Source organism: Pyrus communis, chromosome 9, assembly GCF_963583255.1.
Source record: "Pyrus communis chromosome 9, drPyrComm1.1, whole genome shotgun sequence".
NCBI classification, from domain to species: domain Eukaryota; kingdom Viridiplantae; phylum Streptophyta; class Magnoliopsida; order Rosales; family Rosaceae; genus Pyrus; species Pyrus communis.
Window position 1 is genome coordinate 3305929 of NC_084811.1, and position 23100 is coordinate 3329028.

A 23100-nucleotide genomic window follows, 5' to 3' on the forward strand; every position below is an offset into this window, starting at 1 on the left:
ACATTTTAGTGGGGGGATCACCAATTAAAAAAAGAAACCCTTTAATTAACAACAATAATGATGGGAAAATAAAATAAAGAAACCAATAAAAACTAATTAATTAACTCTTTAACTTTATTACTAAATACATTTATTTGTAAATGTAGTATTTCAGGTTATGATTCTCCATCCGATTTGGACGTTTCAAAATGTATCTTTGTACGTGAAATTGTGAACTCAATTGGTCACTTCAATTTACAAAATTATGTTGCTTAAGATAGAATGGAAAATACTTACCCTTTACATTCAAAGTTGTCAATGCGAGTTGCAATGGTGGAGCTTAGCACAATTTTGGTACGACCAGTTGGTTTTATAGAAATGGAATTTTTTATGGTATTCTAGAGTATCAAATATTATGAGTTATTTAACCGTTAAATTTTTTATTAAGATCATAAAAACTATGATTTAACGGTTAAAAAGTTTAGAATATGAAATACTTTTAGAGCAACAAAGAATTTTTATTTAGATATTCATTCTTTCCCATCTCTATTTTACTTTGCTTATTCTGAGCATTCGACCCCACATTTGTCACTTTGTCAACTAATTACTAATTTGACAATATGCAACGAAAGTTTAACATGAAAACAAAACAATAACTTCATGTATGACATAACAATATTTTACAGATGAAATATTAGCGTGAAATTATGATCACATTTACCTATAATTTTATGACATAATTTATATTAATTTTTAAAAAAATTTGAAACTAATATCGTACGAAAAAGTAAGTCCTTTGGGATGGTCTTTTCAAAAGGATCTGGATCATTTTGGTGAGGATCCTAAGATCCATACTGATCATATGATGTACGATGTACGATGAACAGATCTCTAGAATCCTCATAAAGAGGATACGAACTCTAGTCGTTCTAGGGTTAACAGCCAATCAAATCTTTCAAGCCTGTCCTACGTACGCAGTGAAACCAAAATCTACCAAAAACCTACCAAATCCATCCATGCCTGTACGAAATTACGAATAACGGCCCGGAAAGCAGAAGGGCAATTCCGTCACTCCAGAAAAGGAAGCATCCAACTTGCGTACGCCGTTAAGAAGCAACGTTTTCTGTTCCCCTCTCTCTCACGTTTTATATGTTTTCGCGTTATTTGTTTTTTGTAATGCTCTCGAGAGGAGAGAGAGAGAGGAGAAACAGTAGCATTTCGGACCATTTTCCATTTTTTCCGGTGCTCGCTTTCTCTCTCAGGTACCCACCACCACACACACCCTCTCTCTCTAGAATTTTTTTTTTCTTCTGTATGTTTTGTATTTTATGGTTGTATATATAGGTGTATTTTATGTGTGTGTTTGTATGGAATTTGATTGGTTTTAATTTGAGTTTTTGAGGATGTGTTTTTGTTGATAAGTTTGAAGGGATTTGATTCTTGAATTGGGGATTTGTTATATTTTTTGAATTTTTATTGGTAATTTGGATAAACTTTAGCTGAAAAAAAATATATGGAAAATAAAAATGGGAGAGGAGATACTTTAAAATGGAGGTTCTTGGTGGATTTTTTTGTTCAAGGAATTTGGTGTAACTGAAAATAATTTGTAGGAAAGAAAATCTAGGTTTTTTAATTTTTTAATTTTAATGCAAAAAACAGCAGATCGGTTTTAGGAAATAGAAAAAAGATTGAGGAAAGATTGTAATTTGCTTTGTTTTGTGAATCTGAAATTTGGTTTAATATGTGGATTTTTGGGTGCGAGGAACAGATGGTAAAGGGAGGGAAGGTTAGTTCCAAGCGAAAAATCAAGGCAAGGATTCCGTCAAAGTATCAGGGTTCCGATGATTCGGATGAGGATTATGTGATTTCGGGGGAAGAAAATGAAGTTTCTGAGGATTTAGAGGAGGATTACTGTTCTTCTTTGGATGGAGATGCGTCAGAAGACAGCTTTGGGAGTTTTGCGGACGAGGAGGAAGAGGAGGAGGAAGTGAAAAAGGTGAGGAAGAACAGTAGATCAAGAGCGAAAAGGGGTTCTGCTGGTTTAATTGAGGAGGAGGAGGAGGAGGAGGAAGAAGAAGACAAAGAGGAAGTGAAACCGGTTCGGAAGGGAATCAGGTCAAAAGTCCGAAATGGTTTTTCTGGTCGGCAGAAAAATGGGGTTAAACCGTTACGAAAGAGGAGAATGATTGCATATCGTGAGGTGGAGGATCAGGATTATAATGATGAAGATGATGATGACGATGAGGAATTTACACCAGATGAAGATGAATTTTCAGAGGTGGAAGAAAAACAAGTGGTGAAAAAGAAGAAAACTAATGGGAAACTGGGCAAGCGGCGGTTGAAGAAAAAGGGTCATTCTGTAAGAGGTGAAAAAAGGAGAAAATCTATGGCTTTAAAGAAGCCTTTGAGAAACAAAGGTAGAACGAGTCAGGCGATGGGGAGGAAGGCAAGAAGGGATGATGAACTTGAAAGTGATAGTGATTTTATTGGTAGTGTTGTGCCCATGAGAGTAACGAATGAGAAAAAAAGGGTTAGGAAAAGGAGGAGAATGTCCGTACCTTCAGATTCAGATTTTGTGCCTTCTGGAGCATCTGATTTTGACTACACCATCTCTGAGGAAGAGAGAGAGCAAGTACGAGAAGCCAAGGAGTTGTGTGAAAGATTGGAAACTAATTTGCGAAGCTCATCAGTGCCTACTAGCCTTCCGGAGGATACACTTGTACAGCTGCCAAGAAAGCCTCCTAGAAGGAAGGGCAAAGAGAAGATTGAACAAGTGAAGGTTGAGGTTGTAAAGCAGGTCTGTGGAATTTGTTTTTCCGAGGAAGATAAAAGAAGAGTGAGGGGAACATTAGACTGTTGCACTCATTATTTTTGTTTTGCATGCATCATGGAATGGGGAAAAGTGGAATCTCGTTGCCCTTTGTGCAAGCAAAGGTTTAAGACAATTAGTAAGCCTGCAAGATCTACGACCGGAATTGATTTGAGAGAAGTGGTGATACAGGTCCCTGAGCGTGATCAGGTACCTTATCGTTTATTTGTTATGTCATGTTTTTTCTTGCATTCCGTTTGCTTCTTCTTCAATTTTCTGTTTGCTTGTTCAAAATGGGTTTATTTCTTTATGCAGGTCTATCAACCAACAGAAGAAGAACTCAGGAGTTATCTCGACCCTTATGAGAATGTGATCTGTACAGAATGCCACGAAGGAGGGGAAGATGGCCTCATGCTACTGTGTGATATATGTGATTCACCTGCTCACACCTTTTGTGTTGGTCTTGGTCGAGAAGTACCTGATGGTAATTGGTACTGTGAGGGTTGTAGACCTGTAGCTATGGGATCCTCAAGTTCACAGGCTCAGGGTTGGTCGTCTGATCAAAGAACTACAAACAACATTCTGTCTAATAGACCATCACCTGCTGTATATTTTGACGAAGGGATAGACCTTAATGTGGTGTCCTCACCTTGTCCACAATTCACTCAAGGATTTTCCCCAAGAATTCCTGTTGGAGGTTTTCAAGCACCTTCCCCGTTATCTGGGGCTGCGGCACCAACTCTATCAGGGAGACGCTTAATACAGCGTCATATTCAACAACTCCTTAATCTTAACAGGACGACTTATATGGCCAGTATGAATGAGAGGAACTCATCCAATAATCTGAGTAATGATTTCTCAAACTCTCAAGCTGCTCAGGCGAGGGAAATGACAGTCCAACATACCAGGACAGACGAGATGGAGGCAGCTTATCACACATTCTTTGAGGAGAGATTACAAGACAATCATTTAGCACTAGTGCCAGATAATTTGAGTACTGATTTCTTAAATTCATCAGTATCAACCCCTCAGAGAAGGCAAGCAATCGAGGATCCAACTACTACATCTGCCGATAGATCTCTAAATGGAGCACTATGGCCTGAACTTACCGGGATGAACTCAGTACCAAATTACGGTCAATTCCATCAGTTAAGCAGTAGACCAAATATTAGTGGATCTGATGCTGGTGTGTCCCCTAATACAGCTATAGAACAGAGTGGCTTTCACCTAGCAAAGGAAAAACTGAAAGTGATGGTGAAAAACCGCTTGGATAATTTGTCCCGAGATGTTGATCTAGGTATGCCAAGCTTTCAACTTATTTGTATGCTTGTATGTAAACATCACCTAGTTCATTTTGGACCGATTCAGACTCGGCATTTCTACGTTGAAATGTGAAAATACCTTTGATCTGAATCCGCCCGCTTATCCTTACGAATTATGATTCTCATGCTAGGCGCCTATGATCTACGCTGCTAGTCGAAATGTTCTAACTCTTTGTATCCCTGTGTTTCAGACAAAGATACTTTCAATGACATTGCAAGGAGATCGACACACACTGTCTTGGCTGCGTGCGGACACCAGCACAGAAGCAACGAGGTAGTTCTGATTCCTCCCCCATCAACCTGCTCCCACATTGAATTAACAGCGTGTGGAATGACAAGTCTGATGAGAGGTTGCTGTTCATCTTGTTTCGAATCTTTTGTAGGGGAAGTCGTAAAGAGGATCCTCGATACCAAACTCCAACACTGGTTGAGTTTAGCTCTCTAGGTATCGAGGATCCTCGACGCAACATGCGTCTTTTTGCTCCTTTCCCTCCCCGTCGATCCTTTTTTTGTTAGGAATTTTAGACCATAATTTTTTAGCTAGTTCATAGATTTAACTAGCACTGAAGTCTACAAGTCACACAAGACTCCATTATTCTTATTTAATCCCATTTTTACATTAATTTTTTAGATTTAGGCTGATCCAAATATATTAAATTGCTACGTATTTATCACTTTCCATTTTTGCTCCTTGGCTGCGATTATTCCTAGCTGTCTCTGCTATTTTTAGATGTTTTCTTAACGGTTATTTCTTTGTCCAAATTTTTTTAGGCTTTTTAGCCAAAATAGTATTTGGCATAACTCCTCATTTTGGTCCAGATTTAAAGTCGATAGAAGTGGTTACTGAGATTGTCAACTGTCAATCATTTGTGTTGCAGTGAAGAGTTTCCATTAAATTGAGATTATTTTTGTCAATTAACTCTCCACTTGAATTGGTTTTCTTCTATTTAACAGAGATTATTCATAGAATGATCAAAATGATTGACGGGCTGTACAATTTTAGAATTATTTTTATCGATTTTAAATCTTAATGACTAAAGTGCGGAGTTATGACATACTATTTTAGCTAAAGTCTTTTTGTTTTCTCATTCTTTTTACTGGAAGTTATTTATGCATGTACTGTTTGGGAAGAATGATGCTTGGGGTAATTATAAAGCCGCAGTGGGTGAATTAGAATTGATCACTTTCATTACTAGTTTGGTACTAAAATACTTTTATAAAAAGTGGGTATAATTAAAATAAATAAAAAAATATAAAAAAAAAGAAGCCGAGCTCAAAAAAAGTATTTGGTAAACGCTTAAAAAAAGCTTATTTTTACATGAAAAAACTGAAAACGTAAACAAAAACAGTGTTTTTTCAGTCACCACCAACCAGCCTTTTTTAGCCTTTTGTGCTTGCCTTTTGTTTGCATCCGACTCAGCCCTCCACTACTTCACCTTTCTAGTACAAATTGACATGTCAATCCCACTAATCTTTTCACAATTTGGGGAAAAGTTATATTTTCAATTATGAACGATGCTTGGCTCTTTGCATATAAGAAAATGATTACAGTTTGACATGTGTAAAAATATACTTTTTGTAATTGTGAATAAACATGTGTCAAATTATAATTTGCAAAAGCGACAAACATGGCTTCTTTACGCTATTTACATAGGTTAGTGATATTCAAACATCTATTTTTACCTTATCCACATTCCATTTTAATTCATGTCATTTCTTTTTTAACAAATGATATTATCTACACTAAATGGAAGGGTGTATTTAGTCTCACAATAAGCTATCAATAATATGGTTCAAATTCTTTTGTGGCGAGAATCGAACCTAAGACCTCTCACTTACAAAGGAAGAGGAATATCATTAGACCATAATACTAAAGGACTAATTTATGTCATTTGAATCTTCTTCAATTAATTCGATCTGACTACCGAAAATTAAGATAAGTGTGTTGTTAGCATCGCACTTCACATATATCCAACCGGTCCTTTTCTCCAACAACTGTATGAATACAAAGGAACTGGGTCCATATGTCACATATCCTTCAATTATGTTCACACCTTCCCATGACCCCTTCCCAATTATAAATATTTAAGGGGCCATTTGTTTTCTGGTTGGTAGGCGGGTGGAGATTGACTGCACCTCACCAAAACAAACAGCCAAATTATGATCCTGCCATTAACTGTGGTCCACGGTAGATACATTGGATCTCCTACTTTTCTCACCATTTTCTCTCACTGTTCGTCTATGTATTGGTCAATTAATTGAACAAAAATGACAAAACCATATTTCAAACTACTCTATGGAGTGAGGAATATGGATTGTGTGCAAGCGGCAGGCGCCTTGATCAACTGACCTAATTTACATTTGCGGTGGAAGAACAAAGATCCGTACAAAATGCTAAAGGGGGTTTTGAGAGAGAAGCATTGAATGAAAAGTAGTTATTTTCTTTTCTTTTTTTCCCTTTTAAAAAGAACTAAAAAACGACCTGAAAACAACAATTGACGAGAGTTCTGTTGAGGCCTATAAAACTAAAGTTCACATGCCAACGTAATTACACTGAAATTCCTACAACTTATTCCACACACTCCTTGTGCTCAATAACCATTGGGGATTACTCTCAGCTACAAACCAACCGCAGAATGCATCGGACTTCGCTCTCGGTTGTGAAAACGTTCGCTCCTGCAGTGGCGCCATGAGGAAATTCATACACCGTCGTCAAGAATGGTGGACAACAACATCCCCTGAACAAACGCACACCTTTTCGTCTTCTCTTCCTTATCCTTGATGGACAGAGGAGGCGACTGCACATTTCTGTGACCAAACAAATGTATTAGACCTACAATACTGAAGCATAACGAGGGGAAAACCAGAAAGGCAGAATAGCATGCTCTTTGTAGAAATTTGACAATATCTATGCAATCGTTCGTGCCTAGATAGTGTATGAAATTGAAATTGTGTCCAACCAACAAGACCAACCCTTGTCCAAACTTTTTATACATAAAAGGAGATTTGGCAAGAAATCCTGACCCTTTAGGCATTCAGCTTGACCAAGGGTTACAGGATCAGAACTATAGCAAGATAGGAAGATACGTTTTACGTGCCCATCAAAAGGAATTTTAAGATTAATTAACGTACCGTTCTGATACTTTCTCATCTGAACTTTTCTTGGCTGAGCTTGTTTCAGTTGAGAAGGGTGGCATACTAACAAAATCATCAGCCATAGGCAAAATAAATTGTGACAACAATGGATCAGGCGCTGCATTGGAGGAGGAAAGTAAACAGGAAGAGTTCCCAAAAAGAGACTGCAAATTTCCTTCTCGCAGCTCTTTCCTCAACAAAGACAGAGTTGAATGAGCTCCACTTTTCCTTGTCTTCCTCTTGCGTTGCATGTAATTACTAGTTAAGGAATTCAAGCATTTGGAGAAATCATAAATCTGATCAGTACGATGAAACCAAAAGAAAAATGCCTTACGAGAGACCTCGTAATGTTCAATCAGAATTGTGGGAATAATGGAGCATGTTTTCATGCAAGAAATTATAAATTACCAGTTTAAACCATTAAGGACTCAAACAATACCGTAACCATATATGATAGAAAAGTTATTTAAAAACAGATGTCATGTGGAATGCTAATAAATTTGCATTTTAACAACAAAGTTGATTACGACAGAAAAAGATAACACATAACATCTGCAACAGATGTCATCTGCAAAGAAAAGGATATCTTGAATATACTTCCATGTTGTAGGGTAATGTGCGCAACCATATCAACCCCCACCCTCATTGTACAAACCGGACATACCTGCAGAAAACAACATTCCTTTTTAGTAAGATTGAGCTCCAAGGAAACCCATTCTCATTAAAATAAGAAAAATGTAACATCCAACAAATGGAATATCTTAGCAAGTTTACATAACTTGACCAGCTACCTAATTCCCACTTTTCCCACCACATCACAACCTTGCATATCAATAAGAAAGCACTGAAATCAATTCTTCCAAGGGCAAAATCCAACTTTATAAGAAACTGGAACCAACAAGATTCCCTTAATATTCAGAAACCAACTGGCTTTGAATCCAATCATTTTCTGGCCAAAGGTTGTCGTGGCAGTTTTCGCCTACTAAAGTGATGCTTGGATACTTCTTTATAAAACAAAGCATGCAATAGACTCTTAAGAAAAGTTAAAATTTCAGCATCAAGTGGCATACTAATTTCAAGTTATATGCACCAAACCATGATGAAAGTTTAGAGAAATTCAGTATTGATAGATACGGAAAAGGATTCATACCCCATTTTTTGCCTCCACTGGGTGCTCTTCATCAATGTGGCAGCACAATCCGACAATGTCAAAGTATTCGGAGCAGAACGGGCATGGAAATTCCTCCCTTATATCATCATCCCCATCAATTTCTTCAAACCCCATGAACATATCTGCATTACACATTGCCATGTTTCAATAGGTGCAAAATCATAAAACCGAAGAACTCAATCGATGGGGTTTCACCATTGAAAAACACAAAATTCTGATGTAATACAAAAGCTCGAGAAAGAAATAACACCCCAAGCAGTTGGATTCAGCTGAACTTAGTGAAATGTTGTTCTCATTAATTTTATTTTAACGGATATAAAAATTTGGGAAATTGTAAAATTCCAACTTTTAATATAATATTTGGTTAAGAAAAAGAACCAAGCTTTCTAATTTCTCTCCCATACCATATATGTTTCTCAGATTATTACAAAAAAATTAGAGGAAAAAAAACAAAACAAACAGCAGCATTTGCCTAATTCCTCTAAAAATCCAAAACGAAACAAAAAAAAGTTCAGAGAAAAAAAATAAATAATGAATGATAAAATGGGAAAGAAATGAATGTGAGCTAACCAGATCGAGATTGAAGAGCGGATTGATAACGCCGGGAGGCAGAAGAAAGACGGGCGCTCCAGGAATCACCGTCCATAGCTAACTACCCTTTACGAATATAAGCGAAAGGTAAGGTTTGGGGGTGCGATTCGCCTTTCGGTCTGATTTCTCAGATTCAGAAACCCTAGAAATGAAGAATTGATGAGATTGTTGATATGGGAAAAAGGAATCAGCTTTTGGGGTTGGTTGAGCTGGAGGAGCTGAGGATGACGATGGTTGACGAAGGCGGCGGCGGTGGCGGTGGTGGTGATTCTGGAGAAAGAACAAGGAGGAAGAGGAGGAATGAGGAAGAATTTATCTCTCCTACCAGATTCTATCTATATATATCTACTGAATTGTGGAATGTCACTCTCTCTCTCTCTCTCTCTCTCTCTCTACGCTGTATATTTCTGTAGCTTTTGTATTTTTAGTTTTTTTTTTTTTTTAAATTATCTGTTAGGATGAAAGAATGGAATTTAACAGAGGTCAAAATGTGAATATGACAAATGGCCAGTAAAATAGCGATGCACTTGTATCATGTAAATTTTTACATTGAAGAATAATTTGTATATTGGTTTATCATTACGACGTTATTTTATGTCAATAATAATTTCTATGATATGAGTTTATCGTTATTCAGAAGAATATTTCGCACATCGGCTCGTATTCTTGGCATACTGAGTTCTCTTCTCGGTGGCTGGCACACACCGTTTTACAGCTCGTTGTTTGTTTGTGACTTTGTCGCTCAGCTGTGCCTTCAGAGTAAGTTTCTTCCCCTTTTCAATACCTCCACTTTCGCTTGGGTAGTTTTCATGATTTGACACGTGGCCTTATACGAAAGACTCACAGCAAAGTTATTTACAAATTTGCCTTGAACTTTTATGAGTTATTCCACTTTCGTCCTTGAGACTCTTTATTTGATATAGAGAATTACAACTTCCTACATTGTTGTTGAGAGGTCCGGATCCTCTTTGTGAGGATCCGGGATCTGTGAATTATGTCTATTCATCGTACATCTGCGGTAAGAAATCATTTTAAATATTTTTATTTAAAAATAAGCATAAACAGTATTTGATAAAAACTGATCGCACGATGTACGATAAACAGATACGATTCACAGATCTCCATGATCCTCATCAAAAGAATTCGGAGAGAATCTTGTTGGGTTGTTGAGCTCTCAGTCCACAAAAATGGGATAAACTCTACAATTCCTCAGGCCCAGGCTCAAGAGGCCCAGGCCCAAACTGGAAGAAGACGGCGTTCGCAATTGGAAGTTGAAACAACACCGGCGAACTTACAAACCAACCGACGAAGAAGCCTTAATTACAAAGTTACCAACTCCAACATTTAACCTCTCTCTACCAAAAACTACAAATTCCAAATTCGCCGGAGCACGTGACTCGCCACCCGCGCCGCCCTCTCCCCGGATCTCCGATCACGTGATCTCCGCCCCACCCGCCTGAGAGAAGAAGAAGGACCCTTCATATTTTCCACTCCATTTCCCTTATCAATTTTTCATGTCAAGGCGCGCGCGAAATCAACGTCTCTGATCGTCCGTTGGATCCGTAGATTTTGTGATTGTCCAGTTCGAATCTGAATCAGGAGTTCAGTTTCCATGGCGACGAGGAATCGGACCTTGGTTTTCAGAAAGTATAGGGATGCGTTGAAGAGCGTCCGCGCTCCCACGAGCTCCTACGCTTCGCCGTCTACGAGCTCCGGTGGCGGTCCGGTCATTGAATTGGTCAGCACTTCGCTTTTGAATCCCAACCGGAATTATGCCCCGCTCAGTACTGAGGATCCCGGCAATTCAAGGTCCCTCCCTTCTCTCTTTCCCTCTCCGTCAATTGGACCGCTCTGTTTAATTTAAGATTTAATTGAAGTGTTTAAGATTTAATTAAGTTAAAGTTTAGCTTGGTTTCATAGATCAATAGTAGAAAAGAAATGAAAGGTTCAGGTAGTGGAGAAAGAAAGAAGCCTAAAACTGAAGTATGCTGAATGCAGATTAGGTCACACTGAATTGGGATATTTAGATACCAAAATTGAAGGCCGGATAGTTGTTTATTTTAGATCAGAGACATTGACGTTTTAGGCGTTCGATGTCGGGTGGATGATCATTGGGTGCAATGCAAATGTACAATTCAGAGCTTGCAGTGATGAACTTTTAGGATTTTGAAAGTTGCGACCACAAAGATGATTCATTGTATAGGAGCGTTATGATTCGTGGGTTTTCATATTTGTGGTAGTTCTAATATGTTTGCAATGTGAGAACCTGAAATGGTTTGGTCCTCGACCCTGCTATGCAAGAAGGTTGTTGAAAGCCTTTTAGTAAGTTTGGGAATTTTGTAATTACTGAAATTTGTTGTAAGAAATTGGGGGATGAATTTGGTTTCAGGGGAATGTTATCCATTTTTATTCTTACACTGCACAGAAAAAACCAATGCATCGGGTGCAAGTATGGGGTTTTTATCATTTATCTCTCGAATGTGAAAGTCATTGTGTTTCTATTGCTGCAGTCGTGGTACACTTACTGTTGGTCTACCGCCAGCATGGGTGGATCTATCTGAAGAGATAGCAGCAAATGTGCAGCGTGCACGGGTAAAAATGGCTGAGCTAACTAAGGCTCATGCAAAGGCTTTAATGCCTTCTTTTGGAGACGGTAAAGAAGATCAACGCTTGATTGAGAGTCTTACGCAAGAGATAACTAATTTGATAAGGAAATCCGAGAAGACACTACAGAGACTTTCTGCAGCTGGGCCTTCTGAAGATTCAAATGTTAGAAAAAATGTGCAGGTATGAATTAGAAGTCACTATATATTTTTGCCAGCTCAGTAAAGTGGTTTAGGGTCAGTGGTAATGTCTGGTTTATTCCTGAGTGTTACACTCTTGAGCGGGGCATTATATATAATTCAACTATTTCCAAAGGGCGGTGCTAATGTCTGCATGTTTCTTTTGCAGCGATCTCTTGCCACTGACCTTCAAACCCTCTCAATGGACCTTCGCAAGAAACAGTCAACTTATTTGAAGCGACTCAGGCAGCAAACAGAGGTGCGGAAAGAATTTTACCTTTTAACCATTCAAGTCAGTGGATTGTTTTACATCATAGCTTTGGTTCAACATTCTGGTCTTACTTTGGCTTGATAATCTGGTTCATACGTAATATTCCATATACTTTTTAGAACTTGGAATTGTGCTTTCATGCATTCAGTTTGTATACCGAGGGTAACTGTGTGATCTGACATGTTATTGGAAACTAGTTAAACTGTTAGTTATATATTTTCAAACATTCCTTTTGTTTTTCTTTTTTTGGTGATACAGGGTCAAGATGGGGATGATTTAGAGATGAACCTAAATGGAAGTACATCGAGAATGGATGGTGATGATTTGGATGACATGGTAAGCTTTCTCTCCAGTTCACAACCATTTTCTCGAGATCTTGATGACAAGATCTTGTCAATCATGACAAATAGGAGTACACTAAATTCCCTATACCGGTATTTGTAGTGTTGTTGAGTGATCAAATTTTTAAGACACTTTTTAATTTGAGACACTTTTTACCATAGATGAATTTAGTATGATAGTAATACACACATCCTGTCAGATGTTTAATGAGCGTCAGATGGCCAAGATAAAGAAAAACGAGGCAGTCACAGCAGAAAGGGAAAGAGAGATCCAACAGGCAAGTGAAGATCTTTTCGTTTTTTCTACATTGACGGGTGTTTGATCATGCATCTTTCACAGTTGACAAATACTCTTTTCTCTTTCCGATAGGTTGTGCAATCTGTGAATGAGCTCGCTCAGATAATGAAGGATTTGGCAGTACTAGTGATAGACCAGGTTAGTATTCATGCCCTGTCGATACTTGATATTTATCAGAATATCAGTCGTTAACTAAATATCTTTCTTCAAACAGGGAACTATTGTTGATAGGATAGACTACAACATCCAGAATGTAGCAAGTACAGTCGATGAGGGCCTCAAGCAATTGCAAAAGGTCCATTTCTTACATCGATAATTATACTTCATCTATATGTTGTTTTGAGATTCTTTACTGTGTTCTATGGAATATTATGTTTAACGGATGGGGCTTACAGGCTGAGAGAACACAGAAACAAGGGGGAATGGTGATGTGTGCTAGCATACTCGTTATCATGTGCTTTGTCATGTTGGTCCTCCTAATTCTCAAGGAGATATTCTTTTGATCTGCAAGCGAAAGGACAGTTGATTCCAATTCCAGATTTTGGTTTCATACTAGTTGTCATAACCCTCCCTTCGGACTTCTAAATGTGCAAAGATGCTCTCCATAGTAGAAGATTAGACAAGTTTTGGAGTGCCTTAGTTACATATACCACATCAAGTGACTATTTGTGGGTATTACTGTATTAGTAGGAAAAGGGAAGGGGAAGGGGTAATGATTCATTGGGGAATGAATGCCCCGGAATTTGTATAGAGGTTAAAATACATGTTCTACATGGGGAAGGGGCGTTTTGTTTTCGCCAAGGGATATATGTTGATTCTTCCGATTTTCATTTGCCGGGATTTTGTGCTTTCATTCCCCAGAACTCGTGTGTAAGATGAGGCATTTATTTGTTCCATTGTATGTTTGATCGTTCAATAAAGTGAAATACATCAATTTTTAGCTCCCAACTTTCTGCATGTACAGCTTATATGTACGGAGTTGATATAGGAAATGATTTTTGCACTCCTCTCCTTCTACGCATTCTTGTTGATTTATGTCCCTAATAATCAATGGTGTGCGGAAAGGGAAAATGGTGTGCGACAATCGATTCCTCGAACATTGTGTTGTGGCGCAGCTGAAATGAAGCCTGCAATTCAAGTTGCAGGACTTCCAAATTGAGCCCGACGTGATAGTAGTACAAGCTAGGAATTTTGTGGAGAAGCGGTATTCTAAGCGCTAGTTTGATACTGAGGTGATTCTTAAAAAAATGGCTATCAAAAAAAGCTGAGAGTTTTTTTATGTTTGGTAAACATTCAGCTTCAGCTTTTTTTTCACAGTTTTAGATGAAAAAAAACCAAAAACACAAAGCTGCAAAACTTAACTTTGAAAAACTAGCTTTTTCACATCTGTTTTACATAAAAGTTTATCAACACTATAATACTGCTTTTACCAAACACTTTGCTGCTTATTCTCACAGCACAGCAGAAGCAGTTTTTTTTTTTCTTCAAAAAACAGCAATACTAAACCAGCCCTAAATTCAATCTAAATTGATGTGGAATTCGAACTTGAGCATAGAGGAAGTCAAGATCTACATAGCTTGACCGTCAAATCTCTACAAATCAAACCTTTCATTCCGAGTTTCCTCGCTAAACGTAGATTGACAGAGATAGGAAGTTCTAAACAGGCATCCTTCCATTTCCGCGCAAGATCGACGGGCCGAAAATGTTGTTCCACAAGAAATGGGGTTATTTGGTGTATTTACATCAGTTTTTTAAGTAAATCCAATACAGATACAAGGAAATCATTCAATAAATTCTGGGCATAAATTATTAGAAACAACAATGTATTACAGTTACAATGATCAGCTGTTTTCTTTTTCGACCAAACCCTAACAGGTGCCGTTAGGATCCTCGAGCAATCTACAGCTCCGATCTGAAGCTCTGCGAGAGGAATCCGACGCCACCAGACCATTTGATTATTGGTTACGAGAATGTATTTCAGTAATGACCAGAAGCATGCCTATCTGGAACCCTTTTTCTTTGCAGTGCCAGCTTCCGACGCTAAGAAAGCTTCTCCAACAAGGCTATAAAGTGGGAGTTTCAGAATACAAGTCAGCCTTTGTAAAACTGCTGACAGCACTTTCACGTCGGCCATGGCTCTGTGAGCTGTACCATCCAACGGAATCTGGAAGTGCTCACGAAGGGCTTGCAACGATATACTTTTTGAAGATGATCCTGTTCACAAATAAATTCAAAGGCTTAGACATCTCATCAATCACATTCCACAGGCTTGAGCATGAACACACAAAAACTGACCTTCAGACTTCATTGCTTCACGTCCCAAAGGCATGGTATCCCTGAACAGCCAAGTTGAAGGAATATCTACGGAACAGCGAAGGAATTCACTTCTAATGAAGGGTACATCAAAAGTACGAGCATTGTGAGCAACCAACATTACACAACCTCCCGGTTTTTGACGGCTTTTGACATACTTGACTAAGATTGGTAAAAGGTCCTTGAACCTACATGATATTCACAACAGAAACTCAGTAGAATTTCCTAAAATGTTCACAAGCTTATACTATGTACGTGTTACACACACACACACAATGTTTCCTAAATCTTTCAAGAAACAAATACACTAGCAAACTTGAGATGCTTTGTACATAACAAATGGTTCTATCAGCTTTGCCGTAGAGTGCTACAAACCAAGGCCTACATGTTGGGTCTGTATGTGTGTGTGTGTCGAAGTACAAATATCATGTAAATTTGTACTTCGACGAGAAAATAATATGCATCGGGTTTACACATGGACCCAGCATGTAGGCCTTGGTTTGTAGCACTCTACTATGTAGCTTGGTACATGTTATGCACACACACACATACGCTTTCTAAATAATTTATCCTCAACCCCTTGAAAAGCCCTCATCGAAGCATAGCCTTCGAGTGAAAAATACTGAGATACATGGGTTTATTATTCACCAAAACCAAAACAGTACCGTGCTTGTGCACGCACATGCACAAACCAAGAAACTTCAGTGAATTTTCCTCTGCTTGTCATGGTCAAATTGCTCCGCTATCACAGCCTGATTATAACATTACATGTACAGGAAAACAAATTTAACCCAGCAGGAAAAACCTGGAGCATTTCCAATTAAAAAAAACACTCGGCATGCAACATATTTCTGAATAATTAGGCCTCATATAAACAAAATTAAGGCTTTAGGTAATAGTGGGCTGATTCCTATATGAGAGTAAAAGTTTCTAGAAAGTAAAAAAGCAGTCGGGGAGGATTACCTTGGAACATCAGGCCTGTTGACCATATCGGTTGTAATTCCATGAACATGTGAATTTAGAACAGTGCGTTCAGGGTTTACAAGTGTCTGGAAAGTACTGTTTTCACCCCCTTCAAGATCTTGAAGTGCAACCTCTATGATTCGATCTTTCTCTCTGCTAAACCCAGTAGTCTCAATATCGAAAACAATAACTGTCACTAAGTCGGCTAAGTCTTTATTCTGAGCAATTGCCTGTCGAAAGTCTAAGGGTTGAGTCTGTTGGTATTGACTTGTTTCCATTTTACTTATATTTAATGCAGCGCTTGTTGAAACCGTTACATCTAAAATTTCACGCCTAAGTTTTATGGGGCTCTTGTTTCTTCCTTCTGCTTTTGTGGTCAGAGATCTTCTAGTCCATTTCCTACTGTTTCCTCCATCAACCGCATAAATTCTGGAATCATGTAGCTTAGAGCTACAATTGTATCCACAAGTCCTGCTCAAATTGGGAAAACCTTCACTCCAAAAATGAGCTAAACTATAAACACTGCATGATCTAGGCAGTTGCGATAAAGATGAAAAGCACATCGACAAAGTTCTCATCTGAACGCAAGAATCAAGAACAGGCAAGATTACACCAGGAGAGTAATTCCCACCATAAAAAACAATTAGCTTTTACCTGAAAATTAAGATGCAAAGAAAAGTGCACTGGTGAAAAACAATGACAATAACCAAAACCAATCAAACTATTACCTCAATAACCGGAGCAGCAAATTAATATGACTCAACCCAGGAAGAAGAACAAGTTTAAGCTTAGATTAGTTATCAAACATTGCATATTTATCAAATCCGAACGCGAAGTAAAGTAGGGATATTAAAAAGACATGAAAAACAAACAAACTTTCATCCTGGCTGTAGGAGTTTCAACACTTTACATCATCAAATCAAACATAGCAAGGAGTCCAACCAATTTCCAGTTTTATCTTAAACAAACAATAAGTGAACGTTCCGTCGGAAAATTGATAGAGAAATTCGAATGCCACTTACAAAAGTTTCATTCTCCACACACACAAAAGTTCCAACACCAGAATTACATTTTATTTGGAACCTGGAAAACCAATTCCACTTCAATGAATTTAATTCAACTATTTTGGAAATATCGTGTAAACTCTTACTCCGAAACTACAATATGACCATAATATTCAAACTTTTATATGTATCCTCATCACATAAAGGATATAACGAATAACCAAAACAAACCCAAATCGAAACAACTATGGCTAACATTTCGAAATTAACATTTTGACAAATTCAAAGCAAGCAGTTGGGAAGGGGAAAGAAGCTCCCTTTAAGCTCATACATAACAGATGAGATTGCAATTCATCTTATTTACGACAAAACAAATCAACCCATATAAGCAAATAACGGAAGCTCACTGATTCATATGCAAAATAGCCTACAAAATTCCAGAAAACAATAAGGGTCTACCGAAAATTGCAACAATCTTCCATAAGAACTCTAAAGCAAACAAATGCGAGAGAGAGAGAGAGAGAGAGAGAGAGAGAGAGAGAGTTACCTGGTATTAGAAATAATTTGAATTGATTAGCAGAAACGTCGAAGATGAAGATTTTGTAGGGAGAGGGAGAGAGAAGAGAGAGAGAGGTGGGGAAGAAATGGAAAATGAGTCGTGTGGGTGTAGTTATGAAGAACGTGGGTAGGAATTGCGAGTACCGACGGCAATGGCAACACTTAAGGATCGCGTGCTCGATCCGGTTTCTTAGAGAAGTATTGCCTGCCTTGGAAGCTCAAATTGCTCACTGCACCAACCCTTTTTCCAACCATTTTTATCTGCTACTTTTATTTGGATGATTTTATTTATTTATTTATTTATTTTTCTGGAAAGGAATCTCTTTTTCTCCTAATTCATTAAGTTTGAAAATCTAGAATATTAAAATTTGATCAAACGGTTAAAGTTATTATAACTTTTAAAGTAAACCTTTGTTTGTAACCGTTAGATCAAATTTCAATGGCCCGAATTACTAGACTTGATGGACTAGGAAGAAGGGATCTGAATAGATCCCTTTCCTATTTTGCTGTTTTGGAATTAGGATTTTTGATCCAAAAGTTAAGTAGCTTGTAATATTTATTCCATTGTTTAGTACGGTATCTTCCTCCCCAACCTTGGAACCTGGATCCTCTCCAGATCCCTAAAAACTGAGCATAAAGATCAAATAATCTGGACCGTTGAAATTTGATCAAACGGTTATAATTATTATAACTTTTAGGGATCCCCTGTTTGTAGCCGTGAGATCAAATTTCAACAACCCAGATCATTTGATTCTTAGGCTCAGGTTTTGAGGATTCGGATTTCCAACATTGAATGAAAAAAAAAAAAAACGGGTTGTTTTGAATTAAATGTTGGCATTTTAATTTAAAGTACTAATCTGTATATGGTGAAATTTTGTTGTTGTTGTTGAGGAATAATAAGTACAACTCCATTGTTGGGAAATAATTAAAATGCTCGGGATTAAAGTAGCGTCCTTAAAACCTTGCTCAAAGGATAAATGCTTCGAGCAAAAGAAAAATAAAATACCGCACCGACTGTCCTACATATAACCTTTGCAATTAAAATGCCAATCATTCATCTCTCCAAAAATACCTTCCTCAAACTCAAGTCAACAGTCACATTCTAGGACAATGAGAGCATCGTATGCCACACAATTCACCACACCAAATGTTATAATACAAGTGGTTAGATACTTGAAAAAAAAAATTTCAAACCACTTGTATTATGCAACTTGATATACCAAACTGTGTTCTCAGCACATTAAAAATTTTATCCATTCTTTGCTTGAGATTGAAATTGTAAAGAGCTTTTAGGCCAAAATTGTCTATGAGATTGACATAATTCCTCATTTTGGTCCCTGAGATTTAAAATTGTAGAATTGTTCCCTAAATTTGTCCACCATTAATCACTTTAGTCATTCCATAACAAATTTTTGTTAAACAAGAAAAAAAAATGACAAAAATACTTGAACTTTTGTCAAATCACTGATTGTATTTTTGCCATTTAGTTCTTCTTTAACAGAGATTTTATATAAAAAAATCAAAATTATTACTTTTATCGGTTTTAAATTTTAGAAATCAAAATGAAGAGACATCAATATCAAAAACCATTTTGTCTAAAAGCTAATTGTAAAGCAAGCAAGCGACATGTACCCAAATGTGGTACACATACAAGTGAGGTAATGCCAATTTGGCCATGCAATTTACAAGAACCCCTTTTGAAATTTGCTTCCCTTTCTCCATAAATTAAGGGGCAAAGCTGTCAATAAGATGACAAATTGAGAGGACATGAGCTAGAATTGGTATCTGCATCTTTGGGCAGCTTTGTAAGACAGGAAAGGCACCTGCCCTGCTGCCCACATATCAAATCTGACTTAAATACTTGGGCCATGCAGGAGGGAGCCGTAGGAAGGTAGGGGCTGGCTGGGCATCATGACCCTTCTATTTACAGGCAGCCCTTAAGCTATGGGCATCACTAATTTCAAATGAGACAGGGTAATTCTGTAATGAACTCAGTGTAGGGTTAATTAAGGACTAATATTCAGGCTTACATTAATGTCACAGAATTTAAGGTAAATGTTCCGTCGAAAGTGATAAATTTTTTTCATGGCTAATTTATCTTCCATCTTCAACGTATAAAAATGGAGTATGATTCTCTTCGTTCCTAATCTCTCTCCTTTCATTTAAATGGTTGCAATTACGTCACGTCTACATATTGTTTTAGATTTTTTATATAGAGAATAAGACAAAAAGAAGAATGTGAGAGGATAAGATGGAAATGGATGGTAATAGGAGATGAGAAAATCATAATCCGATAAAAATTGAGAGGTTGATCTCCATGTATTCCTCCAATATACCTTCATTCTAGTGAAATGTTCAGTGCAATCTAATCGTAAGCACCAAACGTAACTCAAAGGGTCTATTCCCACTATTTTATTTTTGAAACACAAAAAACACATTCGATTAAAACTCTTGAGCTCCGGTACGGCATCTCAATACAAGGCTATACGAAATGATGTGTTTAGAGTTCGATTCCCTTCAACATACATGATTGATATTCTGTAATGGTCCAAAAAAGATAGTGTTCTTCACACACTTATCTTTACCTCTCATGCACGCTTGTCAGTTTTTTTCTATTAATATTTTTCAAAATTCCACAATTAAAAATTAAGAGAAACGTGTAAAAGGTAGCACCGCTGTCCAAAAATCCCTCAAACATCCGAACATGTGATGTGAGTGTATTGTGGCAAAACAAACATCCAGAAAATGGCCAATGGAAAAAAGTAAATAGTGACTTACTCATACCTCCATTAATATGTACAACACAATCAGAGATTGCACCAAAATACAGGATTGTCTTAATTCCCTAAGAAAACATCACCGCCCTCTATTTCTTAGACCTTCCCAAGTTCCTTCCTATTCTTTACTTCCCCTAATGAGCATTAGCAAGGGTATAATAATCCCCCTTAATCTTAATTAGTAAAACTAACTACCAAAAAAAGACCATCCAAAACTATATTTTGACACCTTGGGGGGCTTCATTCTTTGCTATAATATTATACTCCACAACTTTTTGTTCCCCATTAACCAAAAACAGAGTGAGATGACATGGCCAGCAAGCACACAGCTGCTTGCTCCACCTCTCCCATCTCCCTCCTCCTCTTTTGGTACCTCCTTTTCTTCTGCACTGGTGGTGTGCCTTGCAGGCACACATCCTTCCCAAAAGCCACTAACTTCACCTGCAGTGACTCACTCAAGTCTGTGCGACCACCACTGCCACCAATTTTGGCTTTTCTGGCAGTGGTGCTAGTGGTGGTGGTGGTGGCAGAAGCAGCAGTGTTTATGGTGGCTGGGGTGGTGAGAGTACTGGTGGTACTGCTGCCATATGGTTTGTCTTTCTTCCACCTTTTTGGTCCCTTGCACAGACTCACAGTAGGAATTTTCTTTCTGTATCTGATCCCACAGGCATTGCACAGTGACTGAAAAAAAAAAAAAAAAAAAAAAAAAAAAACCACACAAAAATCATTAAACCACACAGATGGGTTTTGCTTTGTAAGAAATATATTTTTAGTAATTCATAGCTGCAGATGCATCAAAATTAAGAAGTATGAACAGAGCCAAATGGGGCTTTTTTCTTTTTCTTTTTCTTTTTTTTTTTTTTGAAAAAAAAAAAAGAAAAAAAAGAAGAATCCAATGGGTGTTGTTTTTTGAGAAAAAAAGGAGAGCAAAACAACTAAACAAGTAACAGTTTGATAACAGAAAAAGTAGTGAAATCATCAAATGGGTGCAGCAAACAGGAAAAAGACAGCTACAGAATCATAAAATACAACCAATAGTTGGGACCCAAAATATCAATCTCCAAAAACCCAATTGAAATTGACAAAACAAATAAAATAAAAACCAATTGAAAAGAAGCATTTTTTTTAAGAAAATTAACATTGTCTGCAGAATCAGGAGGACCCAGCAAACAAAATCAGACCCAATTCCCAAAATACAACAAAAATCACCTGGGTTTTTGCTCATTGAGCTGAAAAGAAAGATCCAAATAGTTAACGGGAGTCCCAAAAATCAAAACAAAAAAAAGAATGCTGCAGGAGGAAGCATATTATTATGGACAAATGGTAGGGTGGGTGGTTGGGTCGGGTCTGACCTTGGGGCCAGCCGGGCCACTCCTCCACAAGGGCGTCTCAGTGGCTTTGCAGTCAGTGCAGCACTTCTTGTTCTTCACGTTCTTCAAATTCATATCCTGAATTACCTGTTTTCGAGTCCAAAAATGTCAACAAATTTTAATGAAACCTGAAAAATGACGGAAAACCCAGAAATCAGAAGCAGATGTAAAAACTAAATCAACTACCTTTCTTCTCAGATTCATTTTATCCACAACAAATCCTGAAAATCTCAAAAGAAGATAGGAAGAAAGAGTGAGAGATTTCGGTTAATGGGGTTTTAGGGAAGCCTAATGATCATAGTTCAGAAAGTAGAGAGGGAGAGAGAGAGGGAGAGAGAGATGGATTTAAAGCAAAACACAGATCAAAAACCAGAGGAGTGAGAGTGCCATGCATGAGCAGGAGAGAGAGAGTGACAGAGACACAGTGGTGGTCAGGGGGAAGGGTCAGGTGAAATTAGGATCCTCTCCTAATCCTCTTTGTGAGGATTCCCTTCAATTACATTCGTTCGTTTATTGTATATCCTACTATTAGAAATTATTATAAAAAAATTTTATTTAAAATTAAATATAAATAATATTTGATAAAAATTAGCAGTATAATATACGATAAACAAATGTAATTGAAAAATTCTTATATAAGTGTCAGGTGGATATGATCGTGAAAGAAAAACCCCAGGGCCTAGGTGTTCATCGTGGAAATGTCGAAAATATCCCCCCACTGTGATCCTCTCGTACGATTCGCTTTTATTTCCTGTTGCTTGCTGGTGGCACTGCGTACGGTAGCCAAATTTCGGGCGCAGGGACAGTCACGTGGCAGTTAAAGAATGCGCCTTGTTCCGCCACTCGCAGCGACTGTAGAAAAACCTATACTCGCTGCTGCTTGTGATGTGTGAATGAGTTGGTGTAGGGGTTTGCAATACACAGAGGAGGATTCTCTACTCTTCTATTTCCATCTCCTTTAATCCTCTCCTCTCACACATTATTTTTTGTTTTATTATCTCTATGAAAAAATCAATATAAGATGTTGACGTAACGTAACCGTGACTGTTCAAATAGGAGGGCATAGAAGGGTAAAGAGATTAAGATGATAGAGAATCCTTCTCCGCAATACACTTACCTACACACTATTACAGTAATTACATCACCATGACATCTTAAAACAAATAATGTATTGTCATGAATTTAAACGGTTATAAAAACATAATAATACGTTATCGTAAAAATATCACGGTAGCATGCTAGAGCGTAAATAGTTTTTTCGTGATTTTGGTACTTGGGGGACTCAAATGTGATTTTATTTTTGGGTGAACGCATGTTTGAGATCCACTCCTGATCTCTCAATTACTCAATTTTAATACAGCTCTTGTTGGCTCATCTCACTGGCTCACTTCACAAAATCTCAAGATCTTGAACCG

At 37.7% G+C, this 23100-nt stretch overlaps 5 protein-coding genes across 5 annotated transcripts; 2 read left to right on the plus strand and 3 right to left on the minus strand.

Moving 5' to 3' along the window:
* Positions 1 to 1102: 1102 nt before the first annotated feature.
* LOC137745040 (uncharacterized) lies at positions 1103 to 4789 on the plus strand. The gene is made up of 4 exons (XM_068484896.1): positions 1103 to 1241; positions 1748 to 2998; positions 3104 to 4085; positions 4302 to 4789. Exons 2-4 carry the CDS (start codon positions 1748 to 1750, stop codon positions 4553 to 4555), a joined length of 2487 nt encoding a protein of 828 aa, XP_068340997.1. The 5' UTR covers positions 1103 to 1241; the 3' UTR covers positions 4556 to 4789.
* Positions 4790 to 6530: 1741 nt separating this feature from the next.
* On the minus strand, positions 6531 to 9345 carry LOC137745047 (protein DEHYDRATION-INDUCED 19 homolog 3-like). The gene is made up of 5 exons (XM_068484903.1): positions 8987 to 9345; positions 8396 to 8538; positions 7830 to 7909; positions 7243 to 7494; positions 6531 to 6918 (listed from the first exon to the last, which is right to left on the minus strand). Exons 1-5 carry the CDS (start codon positions 9060 to 9062, stop codon positions 6810 to 6812), a joined length of 660 nt encoding a protein of 219 aa, XP_068341004.1. The 5' UTR covers positions 9063 to 9345; the 3' UTR covers positions 6531 to 6809.
* Positions 9346 to 10215: 870 nt separating this feature from the next.
* LOC137745788 (syntaxin-43-like) lies at positions 10216 to 13641 on the plus strand. Its single transcript, XM_068485801.1, has 8 exons — positions 10216 to 10816; positions 11518 to 11794; positions 11960 to 12049; positions 12320 to 12397; positions 12603 to 12680; positions 12773 to 12838; positions 12915 to 12995; positions 13096 to 13641. The coding sequence occupies exons 1-8, from the start codon at positions 10620 to 10622 to the stop codon at positions 13201 to 13203; spliced, it is 975 nt and encodes a 324-aa protein (XP_068341902.1). The 5' UTR covers positions 10216 to 10619; the 3' UTR covers positions 13204 to 13641.
* An 843-nt stretch (positions 13642 to 14484) lies between these two features.
* On the minus strand, positions 14485 to 17775 carry LOC137745078 (exonuclease DPD1, chloroplastic/mitochondrial-like). Its single transcript, XM_068484951.1, has 4 exons — positions 17528 to 17775; positions 15977 to 16630; positions 14996 to 15201; positions 14485 to 14914 (listed from the first exon to the last, which is right to left on the minus strand). Exons 2-4 carry the CDS (start codon positions 16552 to 16554, stop codon positions 14700 to 14702), a joined length of 999 nt encoding a protein of 332 aa, XP_068341052.1. The 5' UTR covers positions 16555 to 16630; positions 17528 to 17775; the 3' UTR covers positions 14485 to 14699.
* A 2552-nt stretch (positions 17776 to 20327) lies between these two features.
* LOC137744102 (GATA transcription factor 16-like) lies at positions 20328 to 22140 on the minus strand. Its single transcript, XM_068483966.1, has 3 exons — positions 21872 to 22140; positions 21668 to 21772; positions 20328 to 20996 (listed from the first exon to the last, which is right to left on the minus strand). The coding sequence occupies exons 1-3, from the start codon at positions 21887 to 21889 to the stop codon at positions 20601 to 20603; spliced, it is 519 nt and encodes a 172-aa protein (XP_068340067.1). The 5' UTR covers positions 21890 to 22140; the 3' UTR covers positions 20328 to 20600.
* Positions 22141 to 23100: the final 960 nt, after the last annotated feature.